This window comes from Rhinolophus hipposideros (genome assembly GCF_964194185.1).
Source record: "Rhinolophus hipposideros genome assembly, chromosome: 1".
Lineage (NCBI taxonomy): Eukaryota > Metazoa > Chordata > Mammalia > Chiroptera > Rhinolophidae > Rhinolophus > Rhinolophus hipposideros.
Window position 1 is genome coordinate 17,258,544 of NC_138047.1, and position 17,378 is coordinate 17,275,921.

The window sequence follows — 17,378 nt, forward strand, 5'->3', positions numbered from 1 at the left end:
TGGCAGTATATGTCCCAGAGTACTAATTTGGAAATCAGATGGAATAATTCCTCAGAAAGAACTTTGCCAATTGTGAAAATGCACAAATGCATTTTTAATTATTTTTGACATTTTTCTGGGTATTTTGGTAAGGAAATGTAAGTATAGTTATACTTCACATTTAGAAGCATGGTAAATAGAAAATTTTTTCAAGTTACTGTTCACTTGCTAGTGTAGTATTTTAAATCTCCTACGCAAAGCTCTCAAGTTCTACTTGAAGTATACCTGGATGAACTTATTTACCTTAAATTCAGTAACTGCTAGCTTTCTAACCTGTTTTATTGGTTCATTTTAAATTAATCTAAACTAGATAAATGTACATAAATATTAGGCCTACACTTTAAAGTGTGTTGTAAATAAATTCAAAGGAGGACAATTCTGCAATGTCAGAAAGGGGAAGGCATTGAAGGAAGAGAGAAATTACTTGTGCCATTGAAGGATGGAGAAAATATCATTGCTTAACATGTAACTGTAAGTTCAACAATTATGAAATTATTTCTGAATTGATTTTTATCTATGTACAACAGAAGAACATTTTTAAAACATCAAATAAAGATAAAATGGCTAGATTATAAGTGTACTTCCAAATGGAAGTGCTTTCCAGAAACTTACCGGTTGTGCAGTTTTTAAATTCAATGTCATCAATGGCAGCTCCTCCTCCTAGATCCCTTGTTCTGATCCCTTGAAATATAACTTCAAAATTCCTTAACTTTCCTAGCAGGATGACTGCCTTTTGCCAATGATCACCGGAGTTCTGCTCACTTTCTTGCCATACTTTTGATAGTCCTTCCTCAGTCTGAAATTTAAAAAGTTTGTATTAGGGAAATAATTAAGCACAAAAGAAGGAAAACAAAAAAAACAACAACAAAAAAAACTTACAATAGAAGTATTTGATCAGTGAAAACTGATTTAAAAAAAAACATTGGAACTCTGATTAGCCATGATATACTTTACTTCATCAGAACAAAGACATACTAATTTGAAGTTTTTTCCAAAAGTAAAATTAGCAGAAGTAGCAATAAACTTGCTTAGGTATTTTCAGAGACACCATTATTAGAATGTGTCCTGCTCAGTAAAATTCACCTCTCCCTACATGGACATAAAATTCATCATATCTGATGGAATCTGAACCGTTTACAGAGGCTCTGGGTTTACAGCTTTGGATGTGCCCCCAAACTTCTACTCATATTCTTTAATTACTGAGATTGTACTTTCCTTTAAAGAAATAACTTACATGAGGAAAGGGAAAAACAGATGAAAGGAGGAATATGTGGGAGAAATCATCTATCTCTAATGGATAAAGGCATTGTGGAATGAAGTGAGTATGAAGCGAAAGTGATAATTTCTAAATTCAGTCAGATTTCAGACATTGGGTTATTCTGTTATTTTGACTATTTAAAAATCTATTATAGGGCCAGCCTGGTGGCTCAGGCGGTTAGAGCTCCATTTTTTTAGCTCCAAGAACTGCCGGTTTGATTCCCACATGGGCCAGTGGGCTCTCAACCACAAGGTGTCCAGTTCAATTCCTCGAGTCTCACAAGAGATGGTGGGCTCTACCCCTACAACTAAGATTGAACAGGGCACCTTGAGCTTAGCTGCCGCTGAGCTGCCACTGAGCTCCCAGATGGCTCAGTTGGTTGCAGTGCCTCCTGTCAGCCACAAGGCTGCCAGTTTGACTCCTGCAAGGGATGGTGGGCTGTGCCCCCTGCAACTAGCAACAGCAACTGGACCTGGAGCTGAGCTGCGCCCTCCGCAACTAAGACTGAAAGGACAACAACTTGACTTGGAAAAAAGTCCCGGAAGTACACACTGCTCCCCAATAAAGTCCTGCTCCCCTTCCCCAATAAAAAAAAAATCTATTCTAATATGATTATTATATGAGTATCAACTATAAGTATTGCTATACCAAATTCTTCAATTGTAAAGAAAAAAACAATTTTCTAAAAATCTTATGTAAATATCTCCTTTAAATGTCTAAGGTCGGTGTAGTAGTAGTACAGTATTATGATATATGAAAAGTCCCACTATAACATAACATGACATGACATGACATGTAACATAACCCTAATGACCAAATAAAAATGACACCTACAGTAATACAGAATATAAACCAGTTGAGCACAAGGAAAAAGCTTAGATTATATATATTGTTCTTTGCTATTCTGAGGCTAGCTCATCCTGGGAATTACGTGTTCAATAAATCATAATGATGAAAAGATTGCAATGAAAAATAAATATGTATATTTAAAACATAAATGTATATATTTTATATATATATATATATATTTAAAACATAAATATATATATATTTATATATATTTAAAACATGTATATTTATATATTTATAATTTAATATGTATATCTATATATTATAATAAATATATATAAGCATTATATTTATGTTTAGCCACAAACAATTAATACTTTAGGTTCCAGTGTTATGTTTCCATGCTGAATTCACAAGAAAACCTTTTTCTCTAAAATCTGTAATCAAAATAACGGAATAGAGGGGAGTGTTTAGCTGAATGGCATCCAGAAAAATTAAGGGAGATGTTCCTACAGATTTAAAGCATACAACTGTGACTTTTTAGAAATATAGGCTAAAGGAAAAAAGAGAAATATTTGAAGTGGGGACCCAACGGATTTGTACATTCACAGTTTCATGCTTTTAGGGAACTAATGTTAATAAATATGGCTGACGCCTTGTTCTGCTGAGGGTGACACAGATCGATCAAATGGTTCTTCCTCTGCTGAATTACAGAGGGAAAGTGGAACTACATAACAGTTAATCTAAAATTAACTTTGCAAAACAACCAACAGTTTATACTTAGATCATTCAACATCCTTTCCAAAACAACAACAAATCTTTACAACCAGAGACTCAAGTAACTTCTGTGTTGAGGATGAAATATTCACACCTAATTAATGGAATTTTATGTCTTTCTGATAACTAAAAAGAGAATCTTTTTCAAGGGTAGTCTTTGACTCACAGTGATGTCTTAGTAATTTGGAATCAAAGGAATGATTAGTTAAATTAAAGATGAAAGTAGAAGGGGTCTGTCTGACACATAGCTATGTAACAGGCATGGATATTGATAAAGTCTGTCTTAATTTACAAATTTAATTCACTTTGCTAATTTTCTCCTTTAATCTGCTTCTGCAGTTTCTAGAGCAACTCATCAACTATGCCAAGCCTCACAGGGTTTTCAACAAACATCATCAAAGAAGGTTGCCTGATCACTTTAATCAATAAAATGAGAACCACTTCTTAAATCTGGCAACTGGCCTTTTCATAAAATGATATTTGAATAATATATTCATTGTCATTTTATGTGATAAGAAAACAAGGGTGAGTTCTTTTGAAAACCAACCATGGATCAACCTAGTGATGGATTATTATAGAATATCATTCTAATATATTTGCTATTGTTACACTTTGAATATAACATATCAAATCTTATCCCCGTAATTATCAAAACCATTCATCCAAATGTGGATTTATACAGATGTATTCATTTATTGTCTAATACATCCAGTCATTCACTTATTTAGCAAACATCTGATGCTCACACAATGCCACATACTATGTTAGACACCAGGAATAAAAAGGTGAAAAGAAAAGGCAACTACCCTGGGATGGTAATAATTTAATATAAGAGAGAGTTATAAAAGGAAATCACTATAAAATTACTACGGAAATATGAAACAGAGCAACTTTTAAAAAAGTGGTTATACATCGATCCCTAAATTTTTGTTTCACATACACTGGTGCTTTATTTATTTACTTAATACTCTGATTTCAATTCTTTCTGAACTGAAAAAGAGAAAAATCTCTATTAGAACTCATGTCTTTACCACTATCTGACACTGTATCTCTTGCATTTGTGTGGATGTTAAATCACAAACCTATGGCAATGACTATGTAAAAAGTGATTAACTACACTAACAATTAAAATATACATTAATACAATAATGGTTAAATTATAAAAATCCAAAAAAAAATACTCTCTTCTCATAATTTGTTACCCAACTTTTAATTGATTTCCCATGTATTATGCACAAAGAGGCTTTATCTTGTATAATGCATATGTATTTTAGCAGTGTGTTTGTCTCCATACTTTATGCCAGTCTTTCCCTTTTGGGTCATGTAAAGAAATACTAAAAAGATAGAGCCACTTTCAGTTGTAGATATTTATTAATAAGGTACTTTACAGCCACTTGGAATTTCAGTTTCACATGTTTGAGGTGAATATATAACTTTTCCTCATATTATTAGTCATTTTTTCCAAAACCAATTGATGAACAACTCTTTTCTCCACCAACTCTTTTCTCTTTCTCATATTTTGAATCTGTTTTCAGAGTTTCTGTATCAGTTTCTGATCTCTATTCCTTCATCAATGTCATACGTATGAAGTCACTATATTTTCTTCTTCTGGGAAGTTGAGTGGACTTATTTTCCATATTTCTCCTGCTAAAAATAACTAAGCTCCCTGGACATTACATATAGATTTATATAAACATAGAGATTTTGACTAGCTAAGGAGCCAGGGACTCAACAGGACAAGGTCGTGAGTCTCCTAAATTTTATTTTTGTATTGTATATCCCAAAACGGGCATGAGAACCTGGCAACTGGAAGTTCAACAGGCATGGACTGGTGTCTCCAGCCAAAGGACCAGGAAAATGGAAGTCTAGCAAGAAAGAAAACATTTTGGTAATAATTGTTCTACAACAGCCAAACACCATGGAAAATTTACAGTCTGACCCCCAGTCCCAACAACAGAGGTTGAGAGGAAAGCCTAAAGTTTCAACCACATTAGGCCCTAAGGTCCCAAGAACCCTCCTCCCAAGTGTATTCAATAAAGGAAAGCTAAAAGAATTTGTCTCCAGGAGACCTACACAAAACAATGGCTAGAGAAACTTCTATGAACAGAAAGGAAATATAAAAGAAGGAATCTTGGGACATCAGGGAGGAGGAAAAAACATGAATTGTATGATAAACATATAATTTAGAATTTTCTAAATTATGTGTGATGATTCAGGAAAAAATTAAAACACTTTCTAACATAGTTCTAAATGTATGTACAGGACATAAGTCACAAATATTATAAATGGGGGAGAGTAAAGTTATGTTAAAAAGAAAAGTTTCTACACTTGAGTCGATTAATTATTGATGTTACATTTGAATAGGTTACATTTTCATCCTTAATATTTTTTGTTCTTTTTGGTTTTCTCATAAATTCATTCTCCCAAATGAATTTTAGAATAATTTAATGAATAACTGAAATTTTAAACATTGAATTATTTGACCCTGAAATGTCATTTATCTTTTGACTTGTTCAGGTCTCTTTTTATGCCACTTACTAAAATTTTATAGTATTTTAATAAATAAGTTACATACTTATTATAAAATTTATTCCTAGATATATTGCAATGTGTGTTACAATGGTGAATGGGACATTTCTCCATTATTCTTCTCTGACCATGGATAACATAAAGAAACAATCATATTGTCAGTGTGATGATCTAGCAATGGTTGGTGGCTCCCTTACCCACTATCAATCCTAAAAGACTATAGAAACTATTGGGAAGGATGGATTTGAGGAACAGCAAATGAAAAAAAGACAAAGGAAAGAGTAAACAGAAATAGGAAACACCTGGGAAGTCTACAGATTGTCTTTAACACCAGTGTCTTGATGGGGGGAGCAGTGGAGTGAGTTGTGGCAGTCTGGGGAAGAGGACACCTGGAAAGAGCAATGTGAGTGAGTGTAGGTTGTGGGAGAGCTGCTGTATGGTCATGTCTTTCTTCCTCATTGTACGTAACAGCAATTGCCAGACTTTATAGAAATCAGTAATTCAATTTCAGACTGTGATACCTGTGAGACATCAAGGCAGTTTAAAACCTTAAGATATGCAATTAAAAAAAAAACATTTAGGAGATTGAAATAGTCCACGAAAGAATGCAAACTGTGATAAAACAATTCAAATGTATTTTACCTGTATGAAACAATCTCACATAGGGCATGGGGAATAAGGTGTTTACATAAGTAAATTTAGAAATGAGTGGAGTCTGTAAGACTAAAGCCAAAGGGACTACATATAAGCACTATATTCTAGTTGGTAAAGATATTTCCCAGGAGAGTATGGGTTAACCTTAGACCACTATACAGGTATACCACAATTGAAAAGTGATTAGACGCATAGAGAATAGTGGGAGCCAGGTTTTTCACTTAGGGAGTGAGACATTACAGATAAGCAAGGTGTGAAAGCTAGAATAATCTACATGGTAATGGATTATAAAAGACAGTACAAATTTGCATTAGGCTTAATATGGATACAGATGGTTACATATAGAAATATGTATAGACGTATATACAGGCAGGTTTGTATACACACACATCTTCCAGGTCTGTCAGCTGAGAGATCCTATCAGCAACAAGACCCCCCATTAACAAGGTACATTCCCCATGCCCAGATCTGGTTTATAATATCTTTCCTCAATAAAAGGAACTAGGACTCCTTGGAGAAAAATGGCTGATTCTAGCACTGGCTCAGAAAACATACAACATAAGCCCTAGGCATCTTATAGTGTCAGAAAGTGAGAAAGTGTTTAAATAAGTCAATACTCACAATGATGGGGGCATGTCAAAGGAACCAAGGAGCAAACTGAAAGGGCTCCTAATACCCAAAGCTGGAACAACTTGAGCAACAAAATAAATAAGGTAGAACTGGATTATCACCCACAGTATAAAATAAATACAATGAGCCCTCATAGACACAAATAAATGGTTGAATAAACTAAATAAATGAGGAAAATAGACAATTTGTCCTACTGACAAACTCCAAATAATTAAGTAGATACTCTACCTTTCAGGAGGTGGAGCGTGACTTCTCACTCCATCAGTGACTTTCTTCCAAAGACCACCGTATGGAAAGGGGGGTAAAAGGGTAACCTCACAGTGGACAGACCTGACAAACACTAACCTCAAGCCATGTGACCAAGGTTAACAACACAGTGATATCTCATTTTGAGAGCATGTACCCTTGAGATGATGAGAATGATATTTTACATCTGTGGTCTTACTGCCCAAATACATCATCCCCAGTCTAATTGTAAGAAAAACACCACATTAAAGACTAACTGAGGGACATTTTACAAAGTACCTGACCAATACTTCTCAAAACCATCAAGGTCATCAAAAACAAGGAAAGTCGGAGAAACTTTCACAACCCATAAGAGGCTAAAAAGGCGTGACTACTGCAACAGAAAAATGATATTACGGAAAAACTGAGGAAATCTGAATAAAGAATAGACTTTAGCTACTGATTATGTACAGTACTGGCTCATTAATTGTGAAAAGTATGACATACTAGTGTAAAATAATAATAAGGAAAACTAGGATGTGGGGTATACAGGAATTCTCTGCAGTTTCTTTGCAATAATTGTATAAATCTAAAATAAAACAGTTCAATAAGCACAATTTCAAAAATCTGTTCTCTCCCTGTATATTTTATATAATTATATCTCTATATTAATATAAATATTACTTATTTAATATAATTATCTCTATATATGGGTGTTTTATATAATTCCTATGAATAACTAGAATTTATCAAATCAAATCTGAGAAGGCCAGAAAAAAGAACTATAAGAATTGTTTGACCTTCACTCATTTTAAAATAATAGGTTTATATACCACATATCAGTGAAATCATAAACTGAAAACAACAAAAGAACAAGACAAACAAATGAGAAACAAGAACTCATAGACGCAGATAATAGTTTAGTGGTTACCAGAGGGTAAGGAAGGTGGGGGGAGGGAGATGAGGGTAAGGGGGATCAAATATATGGTGATGGAAGGAGAACTGACTCTGGGTGGTGAACACACAATGTGATATATAGATGATGTAATACAGAATTGTACACCTGAAATCTATGTAATTTCACTAATAATTGTCAGCCCAATAAATTTAAAAAAAAGTTCATAAAAAAAAGATAATAGGGAGAGCGTAGCTTTCAAATACGTATTCCAATTAAACAAAACTTTCTTTTTTTAAATTTTATTTTATTGGGGAATACAGGGGACAGTGTGTTTCTCCAAGACCCATCAGCTCCAAGTCGTTGTCCTTCAATCTAATTGTGGAGGGCGCAGCTCAGCTCCAAGTCCTGTTGCGCGGTTTTCAATCTTTAGTTGCGGAGGGCACAGCCCACCATTCCATGTGGGAATTGAACTGACAATCATGTTGTTGAGATCTAGCGCTCTAACAAACTGAGCTGCTCTAACCAACTGAGCCATCCGGCAACCCCTCCGGAAGCTCAGTGGCAGCTCGTTGTCTTCAATCTAGTTGTGGAGGACGTAGTTCACTGGCCCATGTGGGAATTGAACCAGCAACCCTTTTGTTCAGAGCTCGTGCTCTAACCAACTGAGCCCTCCAGCTGCCCTAAAACTTTCTTTTTGTGTTTGGTATGACCATGAATTTTTTTTTGCTTTTTAAAAAATCAATTTTCATCAATTAAAAAAAATTAAAACATGTTTAAATAGACATAGTGCTCATTAGAGATTGAGCACCTCATACATAAAAAAGATGAAAGGTCAGAAAGAAATAATTTTGAACATAAACGACACAAATCATATTTAATACAAATTTGGCCCTAATCACTGGCATAACAGCGTAATTTTGTTTTTTGCTGCTAACAAGACCAAACTATTGAGTATTTGAAGCTACATTGATGATTTATTTAACTGGTATTAAACCTTCCATAGTTGTAATATTTTTGAAACATCATTTAATAAATGGAGAGGAGTGGCTAGAATTTAGAGTAATATCTGTAGCTAGCAGATCAATTCATGTAATTCTTTGAATCATTTAAATAAAGTATTTTAAAAAATTAAATACTTGCAATTTCTTTAAAACTGCAAAAAATTAAAATGTTTATACTTTATATATAGGTTAATGCTATATCAAATTTTCAAAAATAGAACAAAATCAAGTATAGGCTATTTTAAATTTGCTTGAAATCTCTTCCATAGAAATACCTTGCAAACAGCTATTATACTTTGAGTAAGATCTTTAGTCAATGGTTCTTGTGTTTACAGGAAGCTTTCTGACCTGAGAGAATAATTTTGAGGGTTGGATCAATATACTCACTGGGTAGATGTGTATGGTTTTAGACGTACATTCTGTGAAATAATTTTAAACAGACAGAATATCCTCATTTTTGCTAGAATAATATTCCTTTAAATCCAAAATGTTTATTTCTTAGCAATTTTCTTTAACAATTTAGGCAACAAATATGGGCCTCTTAGGTGAAGTAGACAGTTTAATGCAAAGATTAGAGATCAATGAAACTGAAGTTGTGTAACTAATTTGTTATAATCATGTTCTTTTTTACCATACTGATCTATTTTCCAGAGTTTCCAACTATAGAATCATAAACTCATTTACATTCTTTTATAAAGATCAGTTTCTGTTTCATTCATACAAATACATAAATATGATATAAATATCCATATATATATATGGATATATATATATATATATATATATATATATATATATCCATATATATTCATGAATATATACAGAGGGGGCCAAAAAATGTATACACAATTTAAGAAAGGAAAAATTATTAAAACTGTAACACTCAATATATACTGATAACAAAAGATGAATACAAGTCACGTTTGACTTCTGCAATTACAAGAGGGGCTCAAAGTGGTTCCCATCAGCGTCCAGACACTTCTGATTACGGCGAGCTACTGCTTGAGTAACGTTGACCAAAATGTCCACTTGTATACATTTTTTTGGCAACACCGCTATGTATAGGTTTTTGCTATCTTCCTTTGGGGTTAGGAGCTTCATATTACCATGGTCTAGAGAAGTTCCTGTATTGTCTGTCCCTTGTCTGTTTATAGAGTGGTCACAAAGTTCCCATGCATGACTCTCCTTTCCATTTTCCACACGGATGACAAATGTTAATTTCTTTCTCCACGTTCACATGGTCATTTTCTTCCATGTTCAATAAGGCAATACCTGACAGCTGTCTTTAGGTCTTCAAACATAATTAGCAAAGTTAAGGAATTTCCATAGTACCCTGGCCTAAACTGAACTGTTATAAGTTGCTGGCTCTGGACATGAGGGGGTGTCACAGCATATCTGATCCGTGGTCATTCTATCATCTACTGAATTCACCATTAAGATTTTCTTAATAGAGACAGCATGGACTGCCGCTGCGCCATCTTGTAGGATAGCTGTTGCATGGACATGGAGTAACAGAGCAAATCATGTCAGAAAAAGCAGTGTGTGTGTTCAATAGGCAGTGGACTGACATACTAGTAAACATAATTTGGTCCTATCAAAGTGATCTTATGAAATCAATGCCTGTATTATAAGAACAGGCGGTGTCTACTTCTCATTTAGCAGACCACACAATCTCATGTTAATGGGGCTCAGAGGCTCTCTGCCCAACCTCATTTTCTCCTAGGCTTCTCTTCATTCCTCCTGCTACAGTTATACTCACTCTCTTTCAGCTGTCCAATGGCCCAACTTCCTTCCCATCTCACAACATTTATATGAAATGCTCTTTGTCTTACGCCCCCTTTCAACCTAGTTAATTCCCCCGCATGTTTCAGTGGAATCATACCTGCCTTATGCAGCCATCATTGATCTCAACAAGGTCATATCTCCCTTCTATGGACTCTGAGAGACTTTGTACCACTCCTTCATAGCAGTTACACACTTGTAATTAGATAGTCTTCACTAGTATGATGACTTGATAAATATTTGTGTCTCCCATTTGATAAACAGACGATAATGCTGGCTAAAATCTGACAATCAGTACCTAGCCCAGTGCCTTGCACATAGTAAGGTGCTCAATGAATAACTACAAATGGAATGCATGTGTCCACCTACACAAATTTGTGTGAAGAGGAAATAAAAGTGCATTAGATAATTGATGCTAAGTAGGTGTATAATATAAAGATTGCAATCTAAAATATGTTTTATTATAAAGCATCAAAAATATTTTAATTTCCTTTTAAAACTGTTAGCAGGGGCTTAGAATATTGGGAGTTTTGAGGAGAAAGAGAAGACCCAATAAGGAATGCAATTATTGGAATTAATAGGATTGCAATATTTAGTGATTATCTTTTTTTCTTCAAATGTCACCTTGGAGAAGCCTTCCAAGGACCTTCAGCGTGGGTTTCATCCTCATTCATATCGTATCATCCCAGTTTAATGTTCATAACACTTTTACTTCTCATTTTCCAATGTCACCTTGTGTTTTAATTATTTCAACAATTATTCATTATCTTTGTTCCCTATCACAATTTAAAGTCCATAAGGACAAAAGCTTTCTCCATCTTATTCACCTTTAGATGTCCCATGCCTAAAACAGAATAAGGCATAGTACAGGCACTAAAAAAAATCATTTATTTTTTCAATGAATACAGATTTCATTTCCACTTAATGAATTAAGATGCTGTACGGAATTGTTAGTTCAAAGTTCTCTATAAAACTTCTACTGGATTTCAGATTCTTTCTTTGATACAGGTAAAAACTAATTTTAATGGGTTTAAATTGCATAACTCATTGTAATGAACTTTTAAAAACTCACTAAAAGGTATGTTCTCTAAATAGTGAATTACTCCATTGATATAAATGATTTCCTGAGACATACTATAATTGATCTAAATCTTAGGTGATGCAAAAAAGGAATAAGAATTATCTATAATAAGGAATAGGCTGGGGAGCTGATCGCCCTGACAAAGTTACATTCATAATGATTCCTGCAAGGTCTTTACTATAGTCTCTCTATAGAAAAGCCTCACTAACCCAATTAAAATCTCCAATGTATGATATTCAAGGTGATTTCCTACTTAGTGGTTGATGGCTGCTTTCTACTGTCTTTCACACTACATTTGGTTCCTGAAGGAGAAAAGCATTCACATGGTTGAACATAGAAGAACAATGTTGAAAAAAATTAAAATGAGAAGTCCTTAGGAAGCATCTGACAGGAAGAATAATAAGAGGAGGCAGGAAGGTCTGGAGCAAAATGTCAGTCATGAATGATTGTATCTGTCCCTTGGCAGACGCTGTTCATGAAGGTTGATAACCATTCGATGCAAACAGAAGAACAGCATTTTATGACAAAATTATTAGACATAAAACTCAGCTCAGTGTCTTCTTCCAGGGGTGGAAAAAATGAGAGAGAAAAGAAAGCAAATATATGTGAGCCAAACAGCAAACATGTACAAATGAACAGCAAACTGCAAGCTAAGATCCTTTTACAAATTTCTTTCCTAAACGGGACACTGGTGTACATTGTTTATAAAGCATGAATAAAATTCTTTCAAGTAGAGTATTAAAAGTAATCTTTTCAATTCAAAATCTTCTGAGAACCAATACTGTCAAATGGTTGACACACAAAAAAGGTATAAAAGTGCTACTACTCAGAGAAGTATATATTATGTATGTATAAGGAGTGAGAGAGGGGCCAGCCTGGTGGCTCAGGCAGTTGGAGCTCCATGCTCCTAACGCCGAAGGCTGCCGGTTTGATTCCCACATGGGCCAGTGGGCTCTCAACCACAAGGTTGCTGGTTTGACTCCTCGACTCCTGCAAACGATAGTGGGCTGTGCCTTTTGCAACTAGCAACGGCAAATGGACCTGGAGCTGAGCTGCGCCCTCCACGACTAAGATTGAAAAAACAACAACTTGACTTGGAAAAAGTCCTGGAAATACACACTGTTCCCCAATAAAGTCCTGTTTCCCTTCCCCAATAAAGTCTTTTTTAAAAAAAGAGAGTGGGAGAATTTTATTGCTTGAATAAATAATTGGATTCACCAAAACAGGAATATTGTTTGGTATTTAACATTCAAGACAAAAATATCCAAACTTGTACTCTCAAATATATTAATGAAATAAAAAGGTACATTGAAAAAAAGAATTGAAAACCTATTATATGAGCATAAAGATGAAAGACAATACTGCCTTAACTAGTATTAACCTGACAAAACTAGTATTAACCTAACAAAAGAGATAAGACTAGTCATCAATTCACACAGCTTAAGTAGGATAAACAACGGTTTATTAATTAAAAAGTAGAACCTCAACATGACTAAATGCATTTATTCATTTCTATACTTCCTTACCAATATATTGAGCATCAAGTGTAAGTTAGGCATTCTTCTAGTTGCTTATAAAATGTTATAATGATAGAAACAAAATTTAAAATGGAGCCTGTTTTACCCCAACTCAAAGGAGGCATGTTTAAGTTGCTCACTACATTTTAATATTCCCTAATGCAGGTGAGGACAAGTAATGAAATCTGAATAAAAATGAATGTTGTATTTTAATTTAAATCAATTATTGCTAGGTGTCTTTCATATGCTATTAACGGAGCTGGGTGTCAAAAAGAAAAATAAGTTATGATTAAAGGGCTCACAAATAAATGGGAACAAAAATACAATATACCTATGATACTTGAGTGTAAGCAAGTGAAATAGAAAAAACACATAGTACTTTGGTGGATTTGCAGTGAAGTGAAGGGCCTGCATGAAATTAGGAAGGTACAATACAGGGCGTAGCATTTGAACTGGGCTTTGAAAACTGAACAAGGTCTCACCAAGCACAAAAAGTATATAAGACGTTACAAGCAAAGAAAACCACATGATTAAAGGCACTGGGATATGGAAGTGCTGGAGTATTTGGGGAGCCCTAAATAGTCAGGTGTGGTTAGAATATCAAAAGGGAGTTAAAGACTGAAGAGTCAAGCCCAGACATAACAGACTGAGGCCATATAATGGAAAGTGCCGTTAATGCCATCATGAGGATTTAGGACTTATTCCCATAGCCAATGGGAAACCACTGTCAGTTGTTAAGTGAGGGAACAGCTTGACTAGATCTGCTTTGGAGAAACTACATCTTTAGCAGCAAAAGCTGAAGACATTGGGCAGGATGGATTTGTGAGAATCAGCCTTGGAATTATAGAGGGGAAAAATGAACGCAATGTACAACTGAGTTGGATTAGGGCAGAGGTGACGAAGAAGGTGTAAAATTTGGGGAGCAAAGACTGAAGGACTTGGGAGTAAACATTGCTTTGTGATGAATGAGAGACTTGAGGGGCTGCATTCAGGATCTAGTTGAAATTGGATATCATAAATTCATGATGGAATTAATCAATATAAATGCATGGCTTTCTCACTAGCCCCAAATTAATAACTAAAAATCATGTAAAAATTGTATTTTTCATGGAGGTAAAATGTATTGGGCAGAGTTGAGAAAATTTAGGGCTATAGCATTTATCAGAAGAAGCCACATGCTTGGAGCCCAGGCTCTGTATACACAGGGATTATGTTTGAATCTTAGTTACATCACTTACTAGTATGACTTTGGGTAGTTCACAGTTTATTTTGGCCTCTTTTTCCTTAGGTGTAAAACGGATATAACAGCAATACTAATTCATAGCACTTTATTTCAAACCTTTGTGAGCACATGTGTTTTCAACTCAGAATTTGTCAAATTTTAGAAATTTATTAGAGTACATACCATATCTTAGGTGTATATACAGCAAGTTTGTACTACCAATTACTTAATAAAATATATGGATACTTCTGAAGTAAAATACATGACTATTAATGTTTTAAAGACTATACATAGCCTCATGTCAGTTTGTTTCAGGTTTTGATGTTGAGTGAGTAAAAATAATATTTTTTTTAATCTTCAAAGCTTTTTAGGTTTTAAATTTATAGATAGGGCGGTATGTAGACCTGCAGAACCTAATACATAGGGTTGTGATAAAAAGAGGTAATATACATAAAGTGTTTGAAGGTCGCCTGAATATGGGGAGTCCTCAGTAGTTCTGAGGATGGAGAGGGTGGTGACCATGATGGAGAACAGAGGCAGGGAGCGGGAGAATAAGGAGGACTTGGGGTCACCAGGAGATAGAAAAGAACGTAATTTGAGAAATAAAATGACACAATAAATATTCAAAGATCAGAGTTTCAGAGTTAAAGAATTCAGAATTAGAGCGAGCAATATCTAAGAAGTGTATTTTGAGCAGTTGCCTAGGTGGGAGTTTGAAGAAAAGGGAAAAGAAGAAGTAAACATATGCTTGTGCTTTGTAAAGAAGAAATACCTTTGATGACATTAATCAAGCATGGAGCATGTAGTACACTCTAGGTAAAACATTTAGAGACCATCTGCTCACTTTCTAATCACTAGCACTCCATCTCCCAAAGCCTCTCTCCACACCTCAAGAAGACATGAAGGTAATAAGGGAAAGTGATACTGGGTCAAACTATTTTTTATTCTGTCCACAAGGTGGGGACGTTGACCTGGAACAGTTGACACTGGTCGTAGATTCTGGACAGGTGATGAAAAAGAGGTTAAGTATGAACAGATTCTGATGTTTCTAGTTCAGGAAATTATTGCATATGATTTGATATGCTTGCATACGTCTATATATACTTATATATAATATACGTATGTGTCGTATTCCTTCATGGGAAATTCCATGTCTTATTTCTCTGTGTTCCTTTATCAAAGATGCCTAGAGTACAATGAAGTCCTATATAGAAGATGCTCAATAAATTTAAAAAATAATTGAACCCTTTCTGGCTTTCATGGATGTGTATATACCATATGTAAATTCTAATAATATTAACATAATAATAGCTCTAATTATCCTGGCATCTTAGATACAGTCTATGCAATGCTAATAACAACCCTGAAAAGTACCTATTATTAATCCATTTTATAAATAAGGAAACTGAAGGTCAGTAGTGAGGAAATTTGAACCTGAGAACACATAGCAAGAAATGTAGTAGAACCAAGGATGAACCCAATTTTATGCGAATCTGATGCCCATGCAGCTGCCACTGCCAGGATTCAGAGAATTACACTAATGAGAGGCCATTTGCAAAACATGGATTCAGTCCCTGCTAAGCCAAATGTAATATTTCTCTTTAAAATGATAATAACAGCATTCACTCTGTAATTTGTTATGTAGACATTTTAACTACTCAAACACCAGGGTGAGAACTAAAAAATGAAAGTTTAATTTGCTTTAGCTTTTCAATTTAACATCTATATAAAAATATGAGATTCATGCACATTAAGGTTTAATATCCAAAAAGAGCCATGCATGTGCCTTAAAGCCTCAGGCAATAGCACTGAGACCCAAATGGCCATGAGTAGTGAATTAATGACTTAGCAATCAATGGTAAGAAGCTTACTAGGGACAAGAATATTTCGTGAGGAATAATTATTGCATTTATTTATGCATGCCCTTGTTCCAGGGATTAAAAATGGAGATACTAAAGTTAATACAATGAAACTAAATAATAAAACTATAGTAAAGAGAAGACATATATGGTAAAAATTAGGCGAATCCAATACACTGACCAAGATATCAGCCACAGACATTCCTCATAGATACATTCATAGGTGAAAAGAAGCTGCAAACACGTGTGTGTGTGTGTGTGTGTGTGTGTGTGTGTGTGTGTATGAAAAGAGGAAGACAAATTAGAAAAGTGTTAAAATATATTGAAAAGAATAGAAAATATATAAAGTTCTAACTTCAGATTTGAGTTGCCAGACTTTCCTCTCATTTATTCAAGACTGAAAATTGCACAACTGCATGTGGGCTTAGCAGGATGAAACGTCATGACCAATTAGCGATGTCTTCCGTGAGACTTGGACAGGAGGAAAGTGCCGCTTTTGGCCAGTATTTCCCACTCCTTCAACTACATGGTAAATGATATGTGAGCTAAAATCTCTCACTATTTTCAAACTTGACTCATCTATAATTACTTTAATTTGAGCTCAGTGGAGTCTAATGGAAATAACCCACATCTCTATTAATTAAGCATGTTTTTTTTAACCACTATGAGCCTCATTTTCCACATGTGGAAAATGAAAACTGTCATATTTATCTTGCAGTCTTTTGTGAAGATTGGAGATCAACCGTTTAAAGCTTCTAACATGATGCCTGATACAGAAAACATGAAAATGTTACCAATACACACGTATGTTCATATATGAACATCGATTAATAAAATCTAAAGGAAATTGAAATGCATTTCTGTTACATAAAATATAATTGTTTAAACAGTATCAGCTCACATCCTATTTTCTTTCCAGTGTGATGTTTGGGGAGAGAGATGAATAATATTTAAAATAAGAAAAAAATATAAATCTTCATTCTCAAAGATTAGATTAGTGACCTGGGGTTCTGTACGGAGGGGAAACTAATGAATGCATTGGTAGCTTGCAGTTCAAAGGGGACTCTAAGGATAAACAATTACCTAATCATTATCCTACTCCACAACGCCCTGGACC

General features: G+C 34.6%; 1 protein-coding gene across 1 annotated transcript in view; it reads right to left on the minus strand.

The window, feature by feature from the left end:
* The window catches only part of MALRD1 (MAM and LDL receptor class A domain containing 1), a gene marked incomplete at its 5' end in the record, with an annotated part of 573,210 nt that overhangs the window by 230,169 nt on the left and 325,663 nt on the right, over nucleotides 1-17,378 (minus strand). The window contains one exon of the mRNA XM_081051765.1: nucleotides 652-835. Within this exon, the coding sequence (XP_080907891.1) occupies nucleotides 652-835 (184 nt within the window). The remainder of the gene's footprint in view (nucleotides 1-651; nucleotides 836-17,378) is intronic.